Genomic DNA, 17,902 nt, shown 5'->3' with positions numbered 1-17,902 from the left:
GGCTGATTCTCTTGTTGAAAAAGTCAAGGCTGGTGTTTTTATGTGAAGAGGTGGTTGGTTCAGCTGTCAGAAGCTCAGGTGAGCATCTGAACTGCTGGAGGTGGCTGCAGTGCTCAAGGAGCTCCCAACAGATGTTCACCCAGCCTGATTTTTTGTCCCATCCAGGTATCAGGTGGCACAGGATAATCCCTCTGCTGCAGATACCCATGTGAGTTTGGGTACTCAAGCAGTTCTTTAAGGTGAAGAGTCTGGACTGCAGAAACAGGGGTAGTTTTTTGTTGAGGGGATTGTGCCAAGCAGTTTGGCATGACCATTACACAGACCACCCCTGACTTTGCTCTCATTTTCCCACATACAGCCCCTAAAATGGACGTGTCCTTTAGCTGTGGTGATGCCTTGTTTAGCAGATTGATGGCTCCCAAGGTATGCTGGCAGTTCAGGGACAGGAGCAGGAGGAGCAGCTGCATGCACCAGGACATGCAGGCTTTTCCCAATTAATGTAGTCATGTGCATGCAAGCACGAGCTCTGGGAAGGAAAGTGATGTTGGTGTGAGCCTTTGCCACTCCTGTTTGAGTGAGGATGATGGTGGAGGAGCAGGCCTGACACCAGTGGGGCCCACACCTGCTGCCACAGCTGCCTGGGGCTGCGTCCCCACTCCAGGGCTTGTGGGCTGGAGGGTTCCCCGGGCTCACAGGTGCTGCCTGGGCCTGTCTGATGTCTGTCAGTAACAGCGTGGTGCTGGCATGACTGACACACAGAAAACCCCTCCTCCAGCAGCAGCAGGCATCCCTCTGAGGGTCTTCACCACAGGGAGCCCTTCCCACAGCCCAGTGCCCCTCTGTGCCTGTCCCCAGCAAGGCCAGCACAGACAAACAAACCAGGACTGCAGCCAGTGACAGCTGTAGGACCTCAAGGCCTTTTTGACCTGCCACTAGCAGACAAGACAGTGGAGTAACTTCTGTAAACACAAGACTTCTGTGTACATATTTTAACAGCATTTTTCTTTCAGGACATTCTGTCATCTCTGCAACATGCTTTTAGTTCCATCTGAAATTTCCTGAGCTTTTTACTCCCTCTTCTCATCTCCTTGAGCCAGAAAAGGGGGTCATTCGGTGAGAAACAATTTCAGTGGCTTTCTCAGAAGCATCTGCTTTCTGCACTCTGTGGGACTAGGCAGTTCAAGGCTGGTTTGTTCTCGTAGGCAATTACTTTCTCACATCATTCCCAAACTTACCTTCTAGATCAACATTCAGAACTTCTTCAGGCTCTGACTTCCAGAATCTATTGGTATCCTGGGCTGCCTTCCTGATAAAATTAGTTCTGAATTATCCCACTAATTGTGCTGGTTTTACTTGTTTGTTAGCTTGTTATGGGAGAGGTGAAAGCTACAGGCTGACAAATAGATATGGGGGATCAGATATGTAGGTCTAGGGGTAGATATGTAGGGCACAGAGTGCGCAGGAAAGGCACGTGAGCATGGACAGAGGGGTTTCACAGAGAACAAAGAGCTGGTGCATTTAGGAAGGCTCATGGCAGCCAGGGAGGTTGGAGATAGTGAAAATCAGCATTTCACATCCTAGCAGGAAAGAAAGAAATGTGAATTTGAACCAGACAAGAGTGCCTTAGAAAAAATGTAGTCCAGCTTGCAAAAAATAACTCCCAACCCCAAAGTAATTTATTGTCGCTCAGGCAGATAAAAGAAGCGCATAAAATTGGTTCCACAAGAAGGTCAAATTAAGTACATGAACAAAATGCAAGCATATTATATATGTGTGTGTGTGTGTATATATATATGTACACATCTTCTGTTCAGCATCTCTCGTTATAGAACTGAGGATCAATCATAACCCCCCGGGGTTTCTTGTCTGGTCCATTGGCTCCTAGCCAGACAACCTCCCTCCATGGTGTTAGACTGGGGGAATGATGAAGGAATAAAGAATTTCATTAGAACAGGAGAATGGGAGATGGATTCACAGAGCACTATGGGCTGCCAGGTGGTTATGTACAGGCAGAGACTTCATCAGTCCTTGTGATGTCAGTGCTGCAGTGTTACTTTCTCAGCCGGCTGCAAGAGAAAAGTACTACATGAGTATCACCCCCAACTTGTTTTTTTGCATAGAGAATGACTGCCTGCCTCTGTAGCTGAGGATGCAAACAGTTACTTGAGCATCCACACGGCTGCAGTTTAGGTTTCAGTTACGCTGAGCTGCTTACTTGGCAAAGAGAGTTAGAGAACAACTGTATCAGCACTTGTACTGCACAGATTTATCTAGATTTTGATGTATCTGTACAGACTTTGTCCTCTCTTTATGGAGATTATTTTTTAACCTGGATAAAATGTAGGTGAAAACAAGGTGAATTCTTTGACACGTTATGCTCTTCACCACATAAACATCCCAGCTGTGATGCAGTATTTGCCAATAAACATTCTCACTGAATTCTTGGGGACAGTGAAAAAAAATTAGGTGAAACTATCACAATTTGCCAATGTCACTGGTGAAAACAAAGTAGAAGTCTGGTTCTGTACCCAAACATTCATTGAGCTTGTTCATGCAGCCATTTATACTTCCCTTCATGCTCCCCTTCCAGTGACAGAATGGCTGTCAGTGTTTCCAACAGCTGCTTCTGATGCCTGATACCATATAAGCCTAAAGACATGGAAAAGGGCAGCTTCTCTGCTGAGAAATCCTTGCTCCCATGAAAAGGGTCATGACACAATGGTGTATTTCACATCACCCAAGGCCTTTAGGAAAGGGTACAAATCAGACTGTTCTGTGATTTTTTTTCCCTCCTCTTTTGTTACTCCTGGGAGATTATTGGCAATTTTCACCAAACGCAGTCCAGCAATGCTCTAGCAGAGCTGGAATTAAATTATGGACATCATGGATTTTTAAAATCTATGTTTCATCTTTGTGCTTGGTTTTGTGCCTTCCACCTCCACAACCTTGATATCCAGATCTCAGATTCACTGTGAACCCCACCAAAGGACTTTGGAACTCCTGCTTGGGTTCGGCTAACATCTCTCAACACCAAGATAATTTGAATGAAACAACTCTGCTCAAAAGTTTCCCAGCACAGTGCTGCCGTGGGTGTGGGATTTAGCACAGCTCATAACTCTTGAGCAGGATTTAACATGAGTAAGAGCTGAAAATACTGAAATGCAGCTGTACTGTTTCACCAAAGAGGCTCAAGTTCAATTTCTCCCCGCTCAATCATCCAGCTCCTCTCTCTTGAAAACAGTCTTTGCCCATTCTGGGTGCCCTCATTGCCACTTACTGTTGACACTGACATGTCTTGTTTTCCAGCAAGTGTTGTCTTGCTTGTGCCATCCTTTTTGCCCGTTGCTGCCCGGAGAGAAGGGACAAAGAAAAATTGGATATTTTTATGCTTCAAGTGGTTTCCTCTGAAGTGGTAGTAAAGTGCTGTCTGACATCTGCAGACTGCCCATCTCAAAAATTTGCCTTGAGTCTAAGGCTTGACCCATTGTCTGTCCTGCCCTGCACCCAGACAGGAAATCTGACTCCTCCTGTGGTTTGGAGAGCCAGTAATCTCTGCACCTTTCACAGGGACCATGGCACTCACCCTTCTCCGCTGCCAGTTTACACCACTGATGATGCACAGGCACCCAAGGGCAAACGCCAATAAACTGCCTCCAATGCTTGCTCCAATTATCACATTGTTAATCCAAACAGAAGCTTCCTCTGTGGGAGGATACAAATATTTAGACACAGAAACAAATAGAATTTTATAGCTTTAGGGTCGGGGCAGGGATGTGATGCTAATTTCCATACCCACGTGGTAGTGAAAGCTGATCTTTTTGTCACTGTCTTCTATGAGGTGACAGCTCCACAGCCCTGCAGTGCTGATGTTCACCTCCAACTTTACTTCATGCTGCTTTGAGCTCTTACTGTCCATCTTGGTGCCATCCACACGTTCCCAGCTCAAGTAGGCATCGGGTGCCAGCGGTCCAGAGACCTGGCAGGTCAGGGTCACACTGGCCCCTCTGGAGAGTGGCCCAGCAGGGTTAGCTGAGACTGTAAAGGCAAGACAAGGACATGTGAGTGAGGGGATGGGAAGATGGGGCCATACCCATGCTTTTGGGGCTTGCAGGTTTCTGTAGCTCCTCCTCTTCATGACCCACTTCTCTTCCTTCCTCTCACCTTTCATCACCACCAGCTCTATCTTGCGCTGTGCATGTCTTCTTTCATACTCCAGCTGGCACTGGTACTGGCCAGAGTGATTGAAATGGACTTTGGGGAGCTTCACTTCTATGGTACTTTCAGGTTTGCTTTCAGGTATCTCAAACAACAAGTTGTTGCTTTTTTTAGTCTCATGCAGCTGTCCTTCTGCTGTGACGATGAAATCAAGCAGCTCATGAGATTCTGCACCTTCCTGTTGTTTCCAATTCAGCTGTCCTGTGAAATCTTTTTTCCATTTTATCTTCTGGGAGTTCAGATGCCAGGACAAGATGACAGTACTATCAACAGTTGCATACTTTCTTTCCAAATCTGGATTCTGAAAACCTGAATTTAGAAGAGACAAGGAATACAGAGGCAGGAAAAGCCATGGTTACGCTTCCCCATGTCTGCCCTTGATCCAGAGTGAAGCACACTGCACTCAGTTTAAAAAGGACTTGGAGAAAAGCCATGACATCCTCCAGAAAGGTTAAACAGAGAAAGAATAAGACAGCAGAAAGATCCAAAGCTTCCGAGCACAGCAGAGCTGAGAAGAACAGACCCCGAGGAAAGGAGAATCTGCTCCTCACCAAGCCTGGAGAGAAAAATGAGTGCAAGAGTGGAACAGAACTCAGGCAGCAGAATAAGCCCCAAGCTGCATTGCTGGAAGCCCTGGGAAGTCAACCCTGGAGTACCACTGCTTGGAATGTGGAGATTAAAAGTTAAACTCATGAGCTGAAGGGAGCAGTGGTTCCCAAGCCTGTGTGTGAGTTCCATTTCTGTTGTCACATACCTAATACCTTCACTGCAAAGGAGATGTTCTGATTAATCAATGGAGAGTCTGAATGGATCTGACACACCCAGGTCCCACTGTCCATAGTCTTCAGTTTCTTTAAATTCACTATGTATTCTTGAAGGTTCTTGTTTTGTATTTCTGGTGTCACTCTGTTATTGTTACTGTCAAACAACGTGATGCTGAGATTGGGTAGAGGACTGGATGAATTTTGAGTTAAAATCAGCTCAGGGACTTCATTTTGCAAAAAATGCCCATCCAAAGAGATTTTCACTGTAAAAAGAAAATGCACAGGCAGTAAGTAAGTTCCTCTTCCTGCAAGAGAGACACAAGTGTTACAGCAAAGAGAACATGGAGACACTGTGCTCTGGAGATGGAGGAGAAATGAACCGTGATAGGCCGAGACAGAAGAAATGCAGCTGGATAAAGAATCCCAGCAGAGAGGTCTCCCCAAGCTCTATGGTCCCCTCCCCTCCTGATGACTAAAAGCCCTGCATTCACTCACAGTTAACGATGTGCAGTGAGGTGTGGACTTTGTGAGTGCCATATTCACAGGTGTAGATGCCGGCGTCGGAGAGCTTCAAATCCCGCACGCTCAGTTTGTATTGCGTCTTGATGTCAGACCGGCCAGAAATGAAATTTGGTTCTTTTGAAAAAATAGGCTTGGTTAGGAGGGAAGAGGTTTCTCAGTTGTGTGAAGGGAGAAGGGGTAATGAATTGGAAGCCTTACTTCTCCAATATCTCTGATTATTTTCCATACGCCATAGAAGAGTATCAGAGTACTTCCATCTCACAACTGAGTCCCGAGGTAATTGTGATTCAGGAAGTATGTCTGGGCAGTTCAGGGTCACCTCCCCTCCTGCAAGCCCAGTCTGGAATTCATTTTTGTGAACCATACTGGAGGTCAGGCCTAAAAGTCAATACCCACCCAAAAAAAGGCGTAAGTTCACTTTCTGAAGGGTGGCTCAGTAAAAAATGCCCAGCCCTTCAAAAATACGTTGATATTTTTCCTCCCTTTCCCAGACAATGAAATTATCCTTAATTTCTGAATTTGTCACTCCTTTATATCATCAATCAATCAATCAATCAATCAATCAATCAAGCTCTTTTATTACCTGGTTATTCTCTTTCACATACATTCAGAAAAAAAGGAAAATACCAGTAGTTATGGCAGATTGACCATCATTCATAATTTTGAAATGTCAACAATTTTACTGAGACAACCCTTTTCCACTGGATAGGACTTAGTTATTCTACTGGTAGCAAATGAAGGACAGCATATGTCAGCCCTCCTTCACTCCCCAGTCAACACTTGATGCAGCACTGACAAATTTGCTCACACCTTCTTCCAGTTTTTGCATTGATGAAGACTGAAAATACAAAAAAATGAAGAAATAAAGTAAAAAAGAAAGAAAGAAGGCTGACCTAATGTCAGGCTCCTGTTCTTGGGAGGAGGGCTATGTGACAGTAAAAGAAATAGGTTGTATAAGATTGAAGAAACATTAGAAGTTGTTTCTTGGGAGAATAATTTCCTTTCCTTTACTGCAAAGAAGGTTTCTGCAGGAGACCTTAAGAAAGAGATGGAGTTGCCAGAGGTAAGATTGGGAATAACAGGATTGTGATCTCCTGCCTCGCTGCTGGTAAGCTCTTAGAGATGCAAATCCCTGAGGTGACCTGAGTACTGAAGAGCTATAGAAGTGTAAAATTAAAAGTTGACATGAGTTTAATGTAGGGTTTGCCAGAAGTTACATCCCTCTAAGAGGTCACCTGCAAGAGTACTCATACAGGTTTTTGGTAATTGGACACTGGACTACAGAAGTTTATGATTTTGTCTTTAATTGTGAAATTAGAAATGTTATTAATAAGAGTTGTTATCTTTTGCTTTTCATTTGGTTCTAGGATGCACAAAAGGTTTCCAATCTTTCCTCTGTGACCAGAGGAATCAAAGCTGAGTATCTGAGAATTGCAGGCTTGGCCTTATTCAGTGTCTTTCCTTTCTTGGAAAATGAGCACTAAAAAATCCACCAAAGCTTATAACATTAGCAGTCAAGCTAAGCAAGCTAGTAGCATTCCATTTGCAAGGGCAAATCTCTGATGAGATTCTGAAGATCACATCACAGATGTGGTTACGCATCACAGATATGTTTTTGCCCAGACAGCTAGAGGCAATGTGGAGGGCATATTTTCCACTCTGCTTGGTGTGTATCCTGGTTCTCACAGGACCCCACTCCTGTATCTCTGTGGGGCAGCTCCCCAAACCCTGGGTTTGGCTGGCAGGCTCAGCAGGTGGGCTGGGAACAACCTGAATCCCAAAGCTAAACTGTGTGAGGAAACTTATAGAACACATCAGAAAGAGCCTAGAAAATACACCGAGGGTTGTGAGGCTTGTGAAAAGTCTGTGAGAACCATGAGGGTTTGCTGGGCCCAGGACTCACCCAGATGCAGAAGCAGGAGGGCGGCAGGCATGCAGCTCAGGGCTGTGCCACTCAACTCCATCGCTGGGAATGCTCCTCCCCTCCCGGGACAGCAAGGCTGGAAATGCTGCCACTGCCAAGGGATCTTATCCTGGAAGACCCAAATGCTCTGTTAATAATGTTTGATTATTCAGACCTCGATGGATGAGACTTGTGTTCCCATTCAGCTCCCACCATCCTTCAGCACAGGAAAATGGAAGCTTATTGGGAAAGTCACCAGAGCCTTTTGTTTCAGCAAAGAATCCATCTGCAGCGTGCCCCTGGAGTTTGGTAATAAACATTTCATTTTACTCATCCCTAGGTTTCTGGCATTCATCAGGCAGCAGCTGTTTATACTGCCAAGAGTTCTGTGCTTTTTTACTTCTCTATGGTGGGTTATCATCACTCTTGCAGAGATTAAAGCTAAACACATACAGGGCTGCATTAGCAAGAGCACAGCCAGCTCTGCTGGAAGTAGAGTGAAGTAATTATTTCTCTCTATTTGGCACACCTGAGGTCTCATCTAGGATACAGGGTACAGTTTTGGGCCCCCAGTACAAGAAGGGTGCCAACAAACTGTACAGAGTTCAGTGGAGGGCTGGTGGCATGGTGAGGAAGTTGGAGCACCTGACATACAGGGAGAGGCAGAAAACTGGGCTTGACGGGGAGAAGGGAGCCAAAGTGGGATCTAAGTTCAGTTTCCCATTATCTAATGGATATTAGCTAGAAGAATAAGCCACATTCTTCTCAGATGTGCACAGGGGAGGAGCAGGAGGCAGCAGCCATATGTTGAGCAGGGAAATGTTGACTAGACAGAGGGAAAACTTTCTTCCCACTGAAGGTGGTTCAGCAACTGAATAGATGCCAAGAGATGCCAGGCAATCTCCACCATTGGAGACGCTTAGAAGTTGCCTTGTCAAGCCCTGAGCAACATGTTGTAGTTAACTCAGCTCTGAGTAGGAGAACCAACTGCAGACCTCCCAATGTCCCTTGCCATCTAAATATTTCCATGTAATTTTGTGATTCTATGATTATAGCCATGTGTTATTAATATTTTTCTTCAGGTTTGGGTTTGGTTTTTTTTAACTTGTTACCTTAAAAATCTCAACAACCAGCAAGTCTGATGCAGGAAAGACCTGCTTGGATTCTTAGGACTATTCAATGAAAAGTATGGGGAGAAGGGAGGAATGAGGTCCAAAAGAAGAAGTTGCATTAATGGCAGCAAAACCTTAAGCGGGAACTGGAAGCTAATGGTCATGTTAAGGCGAGTTATCAAATTAGATGCAGCTTCTGACTGTAGCAAAGGCCAAGTGCTGGTAACAGCTGCAGCTGGGTGGGGTGACAAGGTGAAGGAGACCATGGCTGCTGGTGCAAGGACACTGCTGAGCTCTCCATCCCTAAACCAAGGCATAAACCACAGAAGGGAAGCCAAGCGGCTTAAATGCCCTGGGGAGTGAGCAAGCCAGTGAGGTGACCTCACTTCTCTGGAAGCAGGCAGTCCCCATGCCAGGCGTGTGACAAACTGAAGGGCTGGAGTCTTAATGGGATTAAACTCAAAAGAAATGCATGAATAATTTTCTACAGTATTTATATGTACAATGTGTAATATTAAGTGTAATATATTCTATTAGAGGATAATTTAATACTGAAATTAATTTAATGATCAGAGCATGTGAAGCTATCAAAGAGTAGATGAAAACATCAGCACTACATTTAAATGGAGATCAGGTCAGCACAACATCTGACATCCAGACCAATGTACAGACATGCACAGATGAAAAATATGTGTGCAAGAACAAGACAGCAGCCATATGCACCATCAGAAGAGAAACAGGTGGCAAAGAACAGTCAGAGGAGACTTGTGGCTTGCCTCGTGCAAAACAAAAAACCCATCCCAGGCCAGGAAATATTTGCATGAGCTGTTTTCTGCGAAAAGTGTAAAACAAAGGAGCAAGTGTGGATGATGGGAGATCACTCCTAACAAGATGCAGAGGCAGTGATGAAGCAGTTTGCTGGGTTAAGCTGCAGAATAAAGAAAGGGGCACTAACAAGGCATCTGTATGCATCTCACTCCGAAGGAACATCGATAACTGAGAACTGGCACAGGGCCCTGAGTAAGATCCATTCCTGAGGTGACAGGAGGAACCTCATCCCTGCTGTGAAATCTCGCATCACCTGTTCCTGTGGGATGAAAAAGTCAGCCCCCACTCTAAAGTAATATCTGTGAATTAACAGTTCAGTGATGGGTGTCAAATTTTTTAAGTCATTAAACTTTATATAAAACCTGAAGGTAATGGAACAAGTAAAAATTAATGAAATCGCTGAGTCACACCTCATAATTTTGTTTTGACTGGGAATCTCTATTCTCCTGTCATATGGCTTCAGTTTATTCTTTGTCTTCTTGCTTCCTGGTTATTGAGCAAAACCACACAACCAGAGCACTGTGGGACTGGTGAACTGCTGACCTTTTGCATCTTGGTAGATGCAGATTGATGCATCTTTGTTCTTCTGTTTTTTCTCTTGGTTTCACATCTTCTGCATTCCCACTTTGTTCACACTAATCTTTGTATTTCTGTGGCAGATCTCCACAGTGTGATGTTACCACCTCCATGCTACAAATCAGTGGGGAAAATGAGTTGCCTTCAGCTAGGATTTCTTTTACATACTTTCCCTCTCTCCCTGCTTCTTTCTGCTTCTCATGCATGCCACTTCCTATTCCCCCCTGCCTTTCTATGTCCTTCTGCATCCCTCCAGGCCAGATCCCCGGCAAGGCTGCTCCGGAGTTTACAGATCTCAGAGAGCAAGGCTCCGCTGTGTTAAGCGAGCAAGCTGCTCTCATTAGCGGATGCTTCTAGCAGACCCACAGCCTCCTTACAGGCAGCCCAGCTGCATCTTACGGTGGTACTCATAAATTAAGCGGTGTCACAGAATGTCCCCAGGCACTGGAACATACTCATCAGTCCTGTTAAATTGCTAGTACATTTCCTGACACATTTTTGGCCAGGGACAACTCTCCCTCTCCGGAGCAACTCTTGGGATGCATTTAGGTGTTAGCATGGGCCAGGGACCTCTCCCATTAGGTGGCTGGCATGTGGCCAGTTCATTTTGGAGGTTAAGTGAGTTTAATAGCCCAGACCATCTCATGCCAGCTGGCCTCTGTGCCAGAAACAGTCCAGGCATACTTGATTTATTAGCACATCTAGCAACGGAGGAGCAGGGCTCCCTCCCAAGTGAACATTGATTTCCTTTTCATTTTAACTTCCCCCTCTTATTAAACTGGTTTAATTTCCTTCTTGACTTATTTTAATGATCCTTGCCTCTCTGAGGGATAGGAAAAGGAGAGCTGAGGTAGTGAGTGAGCTTGCTTCAGAGAATGATGCCTGCAGGACCAAGTCATGCCTGGAGAACATCTGCTTGAGAGCAGGGCTGGCAGCCCCTCAGTACTGAACCCCAGTGGGTGATGGCTACAGAGACCTCTCCACAGGCTGGCACTGGCATGAGACAGGAGGAAACTTAAATTAAAAAAAACCCAACAAATAAAAACTCTGCAACCACTCCTGATGCAGAGCAGGCCATCTCCTTTTCTCTGTGTTTTTCTGTGACTCTTTCTTGCAGTGTGGTTTTGGTTTCTCCTTTCGCTCTTGCTTGTGGCTGTGCTTTTGATCTGGCAGCAGCTTGTTCTGTCAGGGTGGGGGGCCCCCAGCCCTCCGTCCCTCCACACCTCGGCTTCCGCTGTGGCATTTCCCCTGCGCTGCCTGCCGGGCCAGGGCTCAGGGATGCAGCTGCGCCTTGCCCTGCTCGAGAGTTAGCCTCAGCTGTGGGGCTCTGGGCTAAAGGGCTTCACCTCTCTTCCTCTCAGTTTAAAAATCTGAACCAAAGCTGACTTGACTCTTTTACCAAATAGTGGTTTCTTTGAATTTACTCCTTGACGTTAAAGCAAACGTCAGGCGAGCAGGGGGCAGGGTAAGAGACGAAGTGCAATGAAAATAGCCGGCAGAGAGCAAAGTTATGACAGCAGTGAAGGTCATTTCACGGTCCCTACTGCCTCCCTGGACTGTTTGACCCTCCCTCCATTTCCTCCTGAGCATCTCTGCTCATCCAAGAGCAGATGCCACCCTCCCATTGGAGCCCCTGGGAGAGGGAGGTGCCGGAGCAGGATCCATGGGTCACACAGGTGAAAGCCTAGTACTCAGAAAAGCAGGAATCGAACCTACACTAAAGGAATCAAAACCCTCCATACTTCCTTTATATTACTTTCTAGTAGGGTCAGCTAAACAAGCTCTTGGGCCCATACCCCAAAAATGATGGTTCAACTCCTTCCCCTGCTAATGAACCCCCAGGAAAAACTAATCACTAGCTTACTCGTAGGAACAACCATTACTATCTCAAGTAACCATTGAATTATGGCCTGGACCGGCCTTGAAATCAACACACTCACCATTCTGCCATTAATATCAAAATCCCACCACACACAAGCCATTGAAGCTGCCACTAAATCCTCCCCAGGAGAGGTCCCACCATCAGGACAAGGAGGGTGCTGATGTCACTGTATCAGCACCAGCTCAGCTGCCCTCAGCCATGAAGTACCCCATGCCCAGTGACATGCCTGGAACCACGTGGAGGCCGCAAGAAGTGGCTCCATCTCCACAGCCCAGGCTGCTCCCTTCTGGCCAGAGGGGAATCCAAGACATGCCTTTCTAAAGCCACCAGAGGCTGTGACTAATCAAGGCACTGTGAGGCACTCTGAAATCAGCTCCTTCATCAGCCTTCCAAGCCCTGTATGTGCTTGGGATGACATTTGGGCATCATCCCTACTTAATTTTGCTGTTGTGAATACAGGGTCCACACGAGAGGCTGCGACAGATCCAGTGGGCACTGTCCCTAGGTGCTCAAGAACCTCTAGTGGGGATGAGGTGGATGCTCAGTTTGGATGAGCCAAGCCCTGCTGTGCTGCAGGCAGACATGTTTGTGAGACGCTGGAGGGGACAAAGGAAAAGCCAGGAAGACCTCATCACAGCCTTTCAGTACTTAAAGGGATCTTATAAAAAAGAGGAAGAGTGACTTTTTACATGATCAGATAGTGATAAGAGAAGGAAGAACAGTTTTAAACTGAAAGAGCATTGGTTTAGATCAAATGATCAAATGTGTTAGGAAGAAATCTTTTACTCAGAGACTGATGAGGCACTGGAACAGGTTGCCCAGAGAAGCTGTGGCTGCTCCATCCCTGGAAGTGTTCAAGGCCAGGCTGGAAGGGGCTTTGAGTGACCTGGTCTAGTGGAAGGTATCCCTGCCTGTGACAGGGGTGTGTTGGAACGAGATGTTTTCTAAACGCCCCTTCCAACCCAAGCCATCCGGTGATCCTATGATTCCAATCTGCACCAGGGGCTGTTGAGTTCATAGTGGAGAACAATGAGCAGTAACCTGAGCTCAGCCCTCATGTGGAGGAATATCTGAGGTGGCTGATGGAGGCTGAGCAGGATATGCCGCCTGAAAGTTGAAAAATTCAACCAGAAACGGAACTCCTGCTTTCAACAGCACAGCAGCCCATGTAAGGGGAAAGCAAATCCCTTTTCTGTTGTCCTGAAATTGCAAGGATCCCTCTTTTTCCAAGAAATCCTGCTCGCTCAGCCCTGAGCTAATGGATCAGGCTGCATTGGCAGCTAGTGTCAGGCAGTGAGCCAGTCAGCCTGGATTAGCAGAACAGACCCCTCCAGTCTCAGCACGTACAGATGTAAGTAGACATCCTTACTTAGCTAGAGACTGGCATCTTCTTATTTTTGCAGGCTTTTTTTAGAATAAAGTTCCCCTTCCTGCAGGGTACGTGGAGAAGGTGATAGCAAGTGGCAGCTGGTAGAGGGCTGCTTCCCAATGCATTTGCAGCCCTTGGGGATATGCAGTCACCAGTGACAGGCCCTCATATAGGACATATTTCCCTATATATGGGTTTAAAAGATCCATGAGATCCCCAGGCTCTGAGCTTTTCGTAACTCCCTTTTTTTATGCCCCTTTCAGCGAAAATTCCAGGGAGTCAAACAGTTTTTAGTTAAAATTAAAAGGCCTTGGAGAATTTCTCAGCCAGAAGTATTATCAAGTCAAAGGTTTGAGATGGTTTTACAACAAACCTTTAAGCAGGGCAAAACCAATCCATCCGTGCCGAAACAGCAACTTGAGCGGAGTAATAAAGTTCATAGCATTAAAAAACCCGAAAACAGGCTGGCCTCTTAGCAGAAGAAAGAGTTTCCTTACCTCTTTTCTCTCAGCCTCTGTGTTTCTTTCTCCTTGTGTTTGTCACCTGCCGTAGTTGATCTCACCCAACTACAGCTGAAATAAAAGAGGAGCGAAGTTGATGTTCACGAGCAGATGTAGGGCTGGCCTTGATGTCTCCTCCTCTCCAGCCAGAACGACAGCAGCAAGGTCTTGCTGCCCGTCCAGGCTCTGCCGACACCTGCCGACTCCTCTGGGCAGACGGTGATTTTCCAAAGGCACGTGATTTCCACTCTGGGTGTGGGCAGAAATGGACTTGAGCGGAAGGCAAGCCTTGGCAGCGGTGGGGAGGATGTGTGTGCGGAACAGAGAGAGCCTATTGGCCACGGGGCAGCTGATGGAGGCCCTGACGGGGCTGAAACCTCCATATGGATGGTTGGGAGCTGGTTCTGCTCTGCTGAGGAGGAAAGCTGACAAACAAACAGGTTAGCTGAGCAGATCCACACCCAGCGCACGCCTCCCGCACTCTGTAAGAGCCATCTGAGCTCCATTTCCCAGCCTGTCTCCTGCACCACCACTAAGAGGAGGCACCTCTGGGGGCTGACCCCAGCCCCATCTATCTATGGAGCTTGTCTCAGATTTAGGGTGAGATGAGAGAGTATTTTCTTTATAGCAGTGGTGGCTTTTCCTTGGCTGTTGGCCAGCACCCACCCAGCTGCTCTCTCATTCCCCCTCTTCAGCAAGGCACAGGGATAAGATGTGAAAAACCTTCTCAAGTCAGGATAAGGACAAGGAGATCTCCCCCCAGCTACCGTCATGGGCAAAACTGACTTAGCCTGGGGAAAGGTTAATTTAATTTATGGCAATTAAAAACAAACAGATAACATCGTGATAAATTTTAGAGAAACCCAACAACTTTAACAAGTTTCTCCCACCTCTCTTTTCTCCTCAGGCTGAACTTCACACCTGACTCTTCAACCCCCCTTCCTCCCCCAAAGTGTCACAGGGGACAGGTCATGGGTGTCATATTCAGTTCATAGCACTTAATCTCTGCTGCTTCCTCCTGCTTATGCTGTTCCTCTGCTGCACCATGGGGTCCTTCAAGAAATGCTCTGATGTGGATTCCTCCTATGGACTGCAGTTCTTCATATTGACCTTGACATTAGAAAGACCTTTTTTACAGTGAAAACAATCAGTCACCAGAACAACCTCCCCAGGGATGTGACAGAGTTGCCATTGCTGGAGGCTTTCAAGGTGTGATTGGGCAGGGTGCTAGATAATCTCATCCAGGAACCCAGTGTAGGTCCTCCATAGGCCACAGCTCCTGCCAGAAAGCCTATTCCAGTGCAGACTCTCTATGGGCTGCCAGGGAATCTCGGCTCTGGCACCTGGAGCACCTCTTGCCCCTCCTTCTCCCCTGATCTTGGTGTCTGCATGGCTGTTTCTCCCACGTATTGTCCTTCCTGTCTCCCACAGCTGCTGCGCACAGCTTTTTACACTTCGTTAAACCCACTGTCACAAAGGTGCCACCAGCATCACTGATGAGCTCAGCCTTGGTCTGCTCTGGGGCTCTCTGGAGGTGGCTCTGACTGACATGGGGCCAGCTCCTCACATCTCACAAAAGCCGCTGATGCAACCCCTCCGGTACCAAAGCCTCGCCCTGTAAAGCCAGTGTAAAGTTACTCTTCAGTAACCTGTGCCAACCTGCACCACTACTGAATCTCAGCTGTTTCCCTTCTCTGTAGGGTGGAGGAGGGGGCTTTTGTGGTTTCCCACCCACATTTGGTCTCTCTCTCTGAATCCCAGCCTCAGCCAAGGTGGCGGAAACCCACTGAGCCCCAGACATGGCTGAGATTTTATCTCTGCGCCGCCCACTCTCCTCCTTTTGGCAGTGACTTGCCCCTTTGTGTGAGGATGGGGCTGTGAGGTGCAGCCAGGCTTTGGGGGCAGCAGGGACAGACAGCCACAGCAGCGAGGCTCACAATGTGCTGCCAGCTGTGACAGGAACAGCCGTGATCAGGCCTCCAGCACAAGGGCTTCTCCACTGATTGGGACTTTGGACAAAGATGATGTCCTGCTTCAGAGAGGAAGCCACCTGCATGAGACAGGAACTTCCCAGTGTGGGATACAAACTGGGATGGGATGGGATGGGATGGGATGGGATGGGATGGGATGCGATGCGATGCGATGCGATGCGATGCGATGCGATGGGCACTCTGCTAGTGTCCAGAACTTGGGAATGCCCTTTTCTGAGACACTCTGAGCTCTCTGGCAAGAACCTGACATAGCCCATCAGCATCTTCAAAACTCTCTCACATGTGTCAAATAGAAATGTCCTTTTGGTCCCCAGCTGCCAGAGAGGGGATGTCCTGGGAAAAAAAGCAGCATTAAGAAAACTCAGGTTGGGATTGTAAGGCTTTGGCATCTCAGTGCTTGGGGATCTGAGGCATTGAGCTGATGCTTCAGTTTGTACAGATTCTGGCTCGCGTTTTGTCTCCCCAGCAGGCTGTAATGCAGAAACACTGGCTTGTTTTTAAACAGTTGGTTTATGTCACTGCAAATATCTACCAGAAATAGCATTCCCTGAAGGGGTAAAGCTTGCAAAATGCACTTGAACTTGCTGCAGAGTTGCAAGGAGAAGCAGGGCTGTGGTCTGAGGTGACAAAGCCTCAGGCTTGTCACGCTGTGAGAATGCCTGTTCTGGATCCACTGTCACCCTAGGGTGGGGATCCATCTCTTGGAGCTGCTGCAGTTGTGCAGGGAACAGGTGCCTCTGGGACCAAGGGTCACAGCGTGCAGTGACGTGTTTGTATCTCTTTCATCCAAGCATCTCAAAGCACTTTGCAAGCATTAATTAAACATCAGAATCCAGAAGGGATGAATAATATTAGCCAGTCAGTCTCTCTTCTGAATGTAATATTCCTCATAAATATTTAAGTGGTTTTAGGTTCTTGGCAAGTCTGGTTCTCACCTCTCTGGGGCAGTTGCTGTACTGCACCCCTGGGGAAAGGGGGCTCATCCAGCATCACACAGTGACCCCCCAGCACAGCGAGAACAGCCTGAGCACTGCACACGGCTCTGCCCCCACCAATCAGTGGCTGTCATGTTTCCCTGCTTTATCCCCTGCAGAGACACTCTGCGCTGTCTCTCTTTGCTCTAATCCCATCACCAGCAATATTTTTGCAAGCTCTTGTTGGAGAGAAACAGATCCTCTCAGTGGAGAGAAGCAGCTTCCAGGCTGTGCTGGGTGATGGTCACAGCCTGCAGAGCCACTGAGTTTCTCTGAGGAAGTGAGAGATAAAGGGAGAAAAGGGCCTCAGAAGCCAGATGTTGAGAAAGACCTTTTAACTGGCGTCACTGGAAAGCCAAGATGCCTCCAGAGATCATCTCCTTAAAACCAAGTTCCCTGCACATCATGGGGGCTCTCAGTGTGCCTCTGTAGACTGAAAGATGAAAGATACCCAGATGTGCTGGAAATTTAGTGATTGCCAAGCGGCATTGGAGAGAAGGAAGGACAAGTGTTTGATGCAGCATAAAAAACAGGTCTTCAGGCACCTGACTATCAGCAGCTTCAAAGGCCAGGAGCGTTCTCTCTGCAACAGAATAGCTGACACCTGGTGAGCCTCTCCGGGGCATTTCTGGTGCCTGATGTGGGAGCTAGAAACAACAAGCTGGCTGCTGAGGGGGCCCAGCCCCAGCACAGCTGTGTTCCTCAGAAATGGGGCAAACTGGGGAGAGACCCTCTCTGCAGGAGCTTGGAAGCCTGAACTGGGAAGAAAAGGCTCTCTAAGCAGATATCATAAAGGTTCATTTGCTGATCACAGTGGAAAACCAGGAACCCTCCAGAGAGATCCTTCATGAGCAAGGGGTCCCCTGTATTTAGTCAAGAGGGGTGGAGCCTGATGGAGCAAGACAAGCCGGGTGTGCTGGGAAATCAGGGGCTGCTTGGCAGGCACTGACAGAGGAATCAAGAATGGAACCTGCAGAAGCGTGTCACCAAAAGTGACAGGGGGTAAAGCAAGCCTAACCAAAAGCAAGCCCATGTTAAGGACATGTGAGAAACGCAACCGGCAGGAGGCAGGCGGCTGGAGGAGTTTTTAGGAACCTATATAGGATGCAATATTGCTTTACTATCTCACTACTCTGGCCTTGGCAAAAGCGAGGGGCAGAAGCTGGTGGCAGGGGTTGCTGCGGTGCGCAGCTGGCGGTGTTTCAGCAGCGCAGAATCCCGCGCACAGTGCGCTAGATGGCGGCATTGGCTCGGGACAAGGAGCTG

The 17,902-nt window shown here is 47.4% G+C and overlaps 1 protein-coding gene across 1 annotated transcript; it reads right to left on the bottom strand.

Annotated features, from left to right (window-relative positions):
• Positions 1-1,705: 1,705 nt before the first annotated feature.
• CD4 (CD4 molecule) lies at positions 1,706-7,523 on the bottom strand. Its single transcript, XM_031056643.1, has 9 exons — positions 7,405-7,523; positions 5,700-5,879; positions 5,475-5,615; positions 4,970-5,242; positions 4,162-4,524; positions 3,793-4,035; positions 3,584-3,702; positions 3,278-3,345; positions 1,706-2,066 (listed from the first exon to the last, which is right to left on the bottom strand). The coding sequence occupies exons 1-9, from the start codon at positions 7,463-7,465 to the stop codon at positions 2,051-2,053; spliced, it is 1,464 nt and encodes a 487-aa protein (XP_030912503.1). The 5' UTR covers positions 7,466-7,523; the 3' UTR covers positions 1,706-2,050.
• Positions 7,524-17,902: the final 10,379 nt, after the last annotated feature.

The sequence above is a fragment of the Geospiza fortis genome, unplaced genomic scaffold (genome assembly GCF_000277835.1).
Source record: "Geospiza fortis unplaced genomic scaffold, GeoFor_1.0 scaffold1, whole genome shotgun sequence".
Taxonomy (NCBI): Eukaryota; Metazoa; Chordata; class Aves; order Passeriformes; family Thraupidae; genus Geospiza; species Geospiza fortis.
This window is presented reverse-complemented; position numbering and strand designations above follow the sequence as displayed.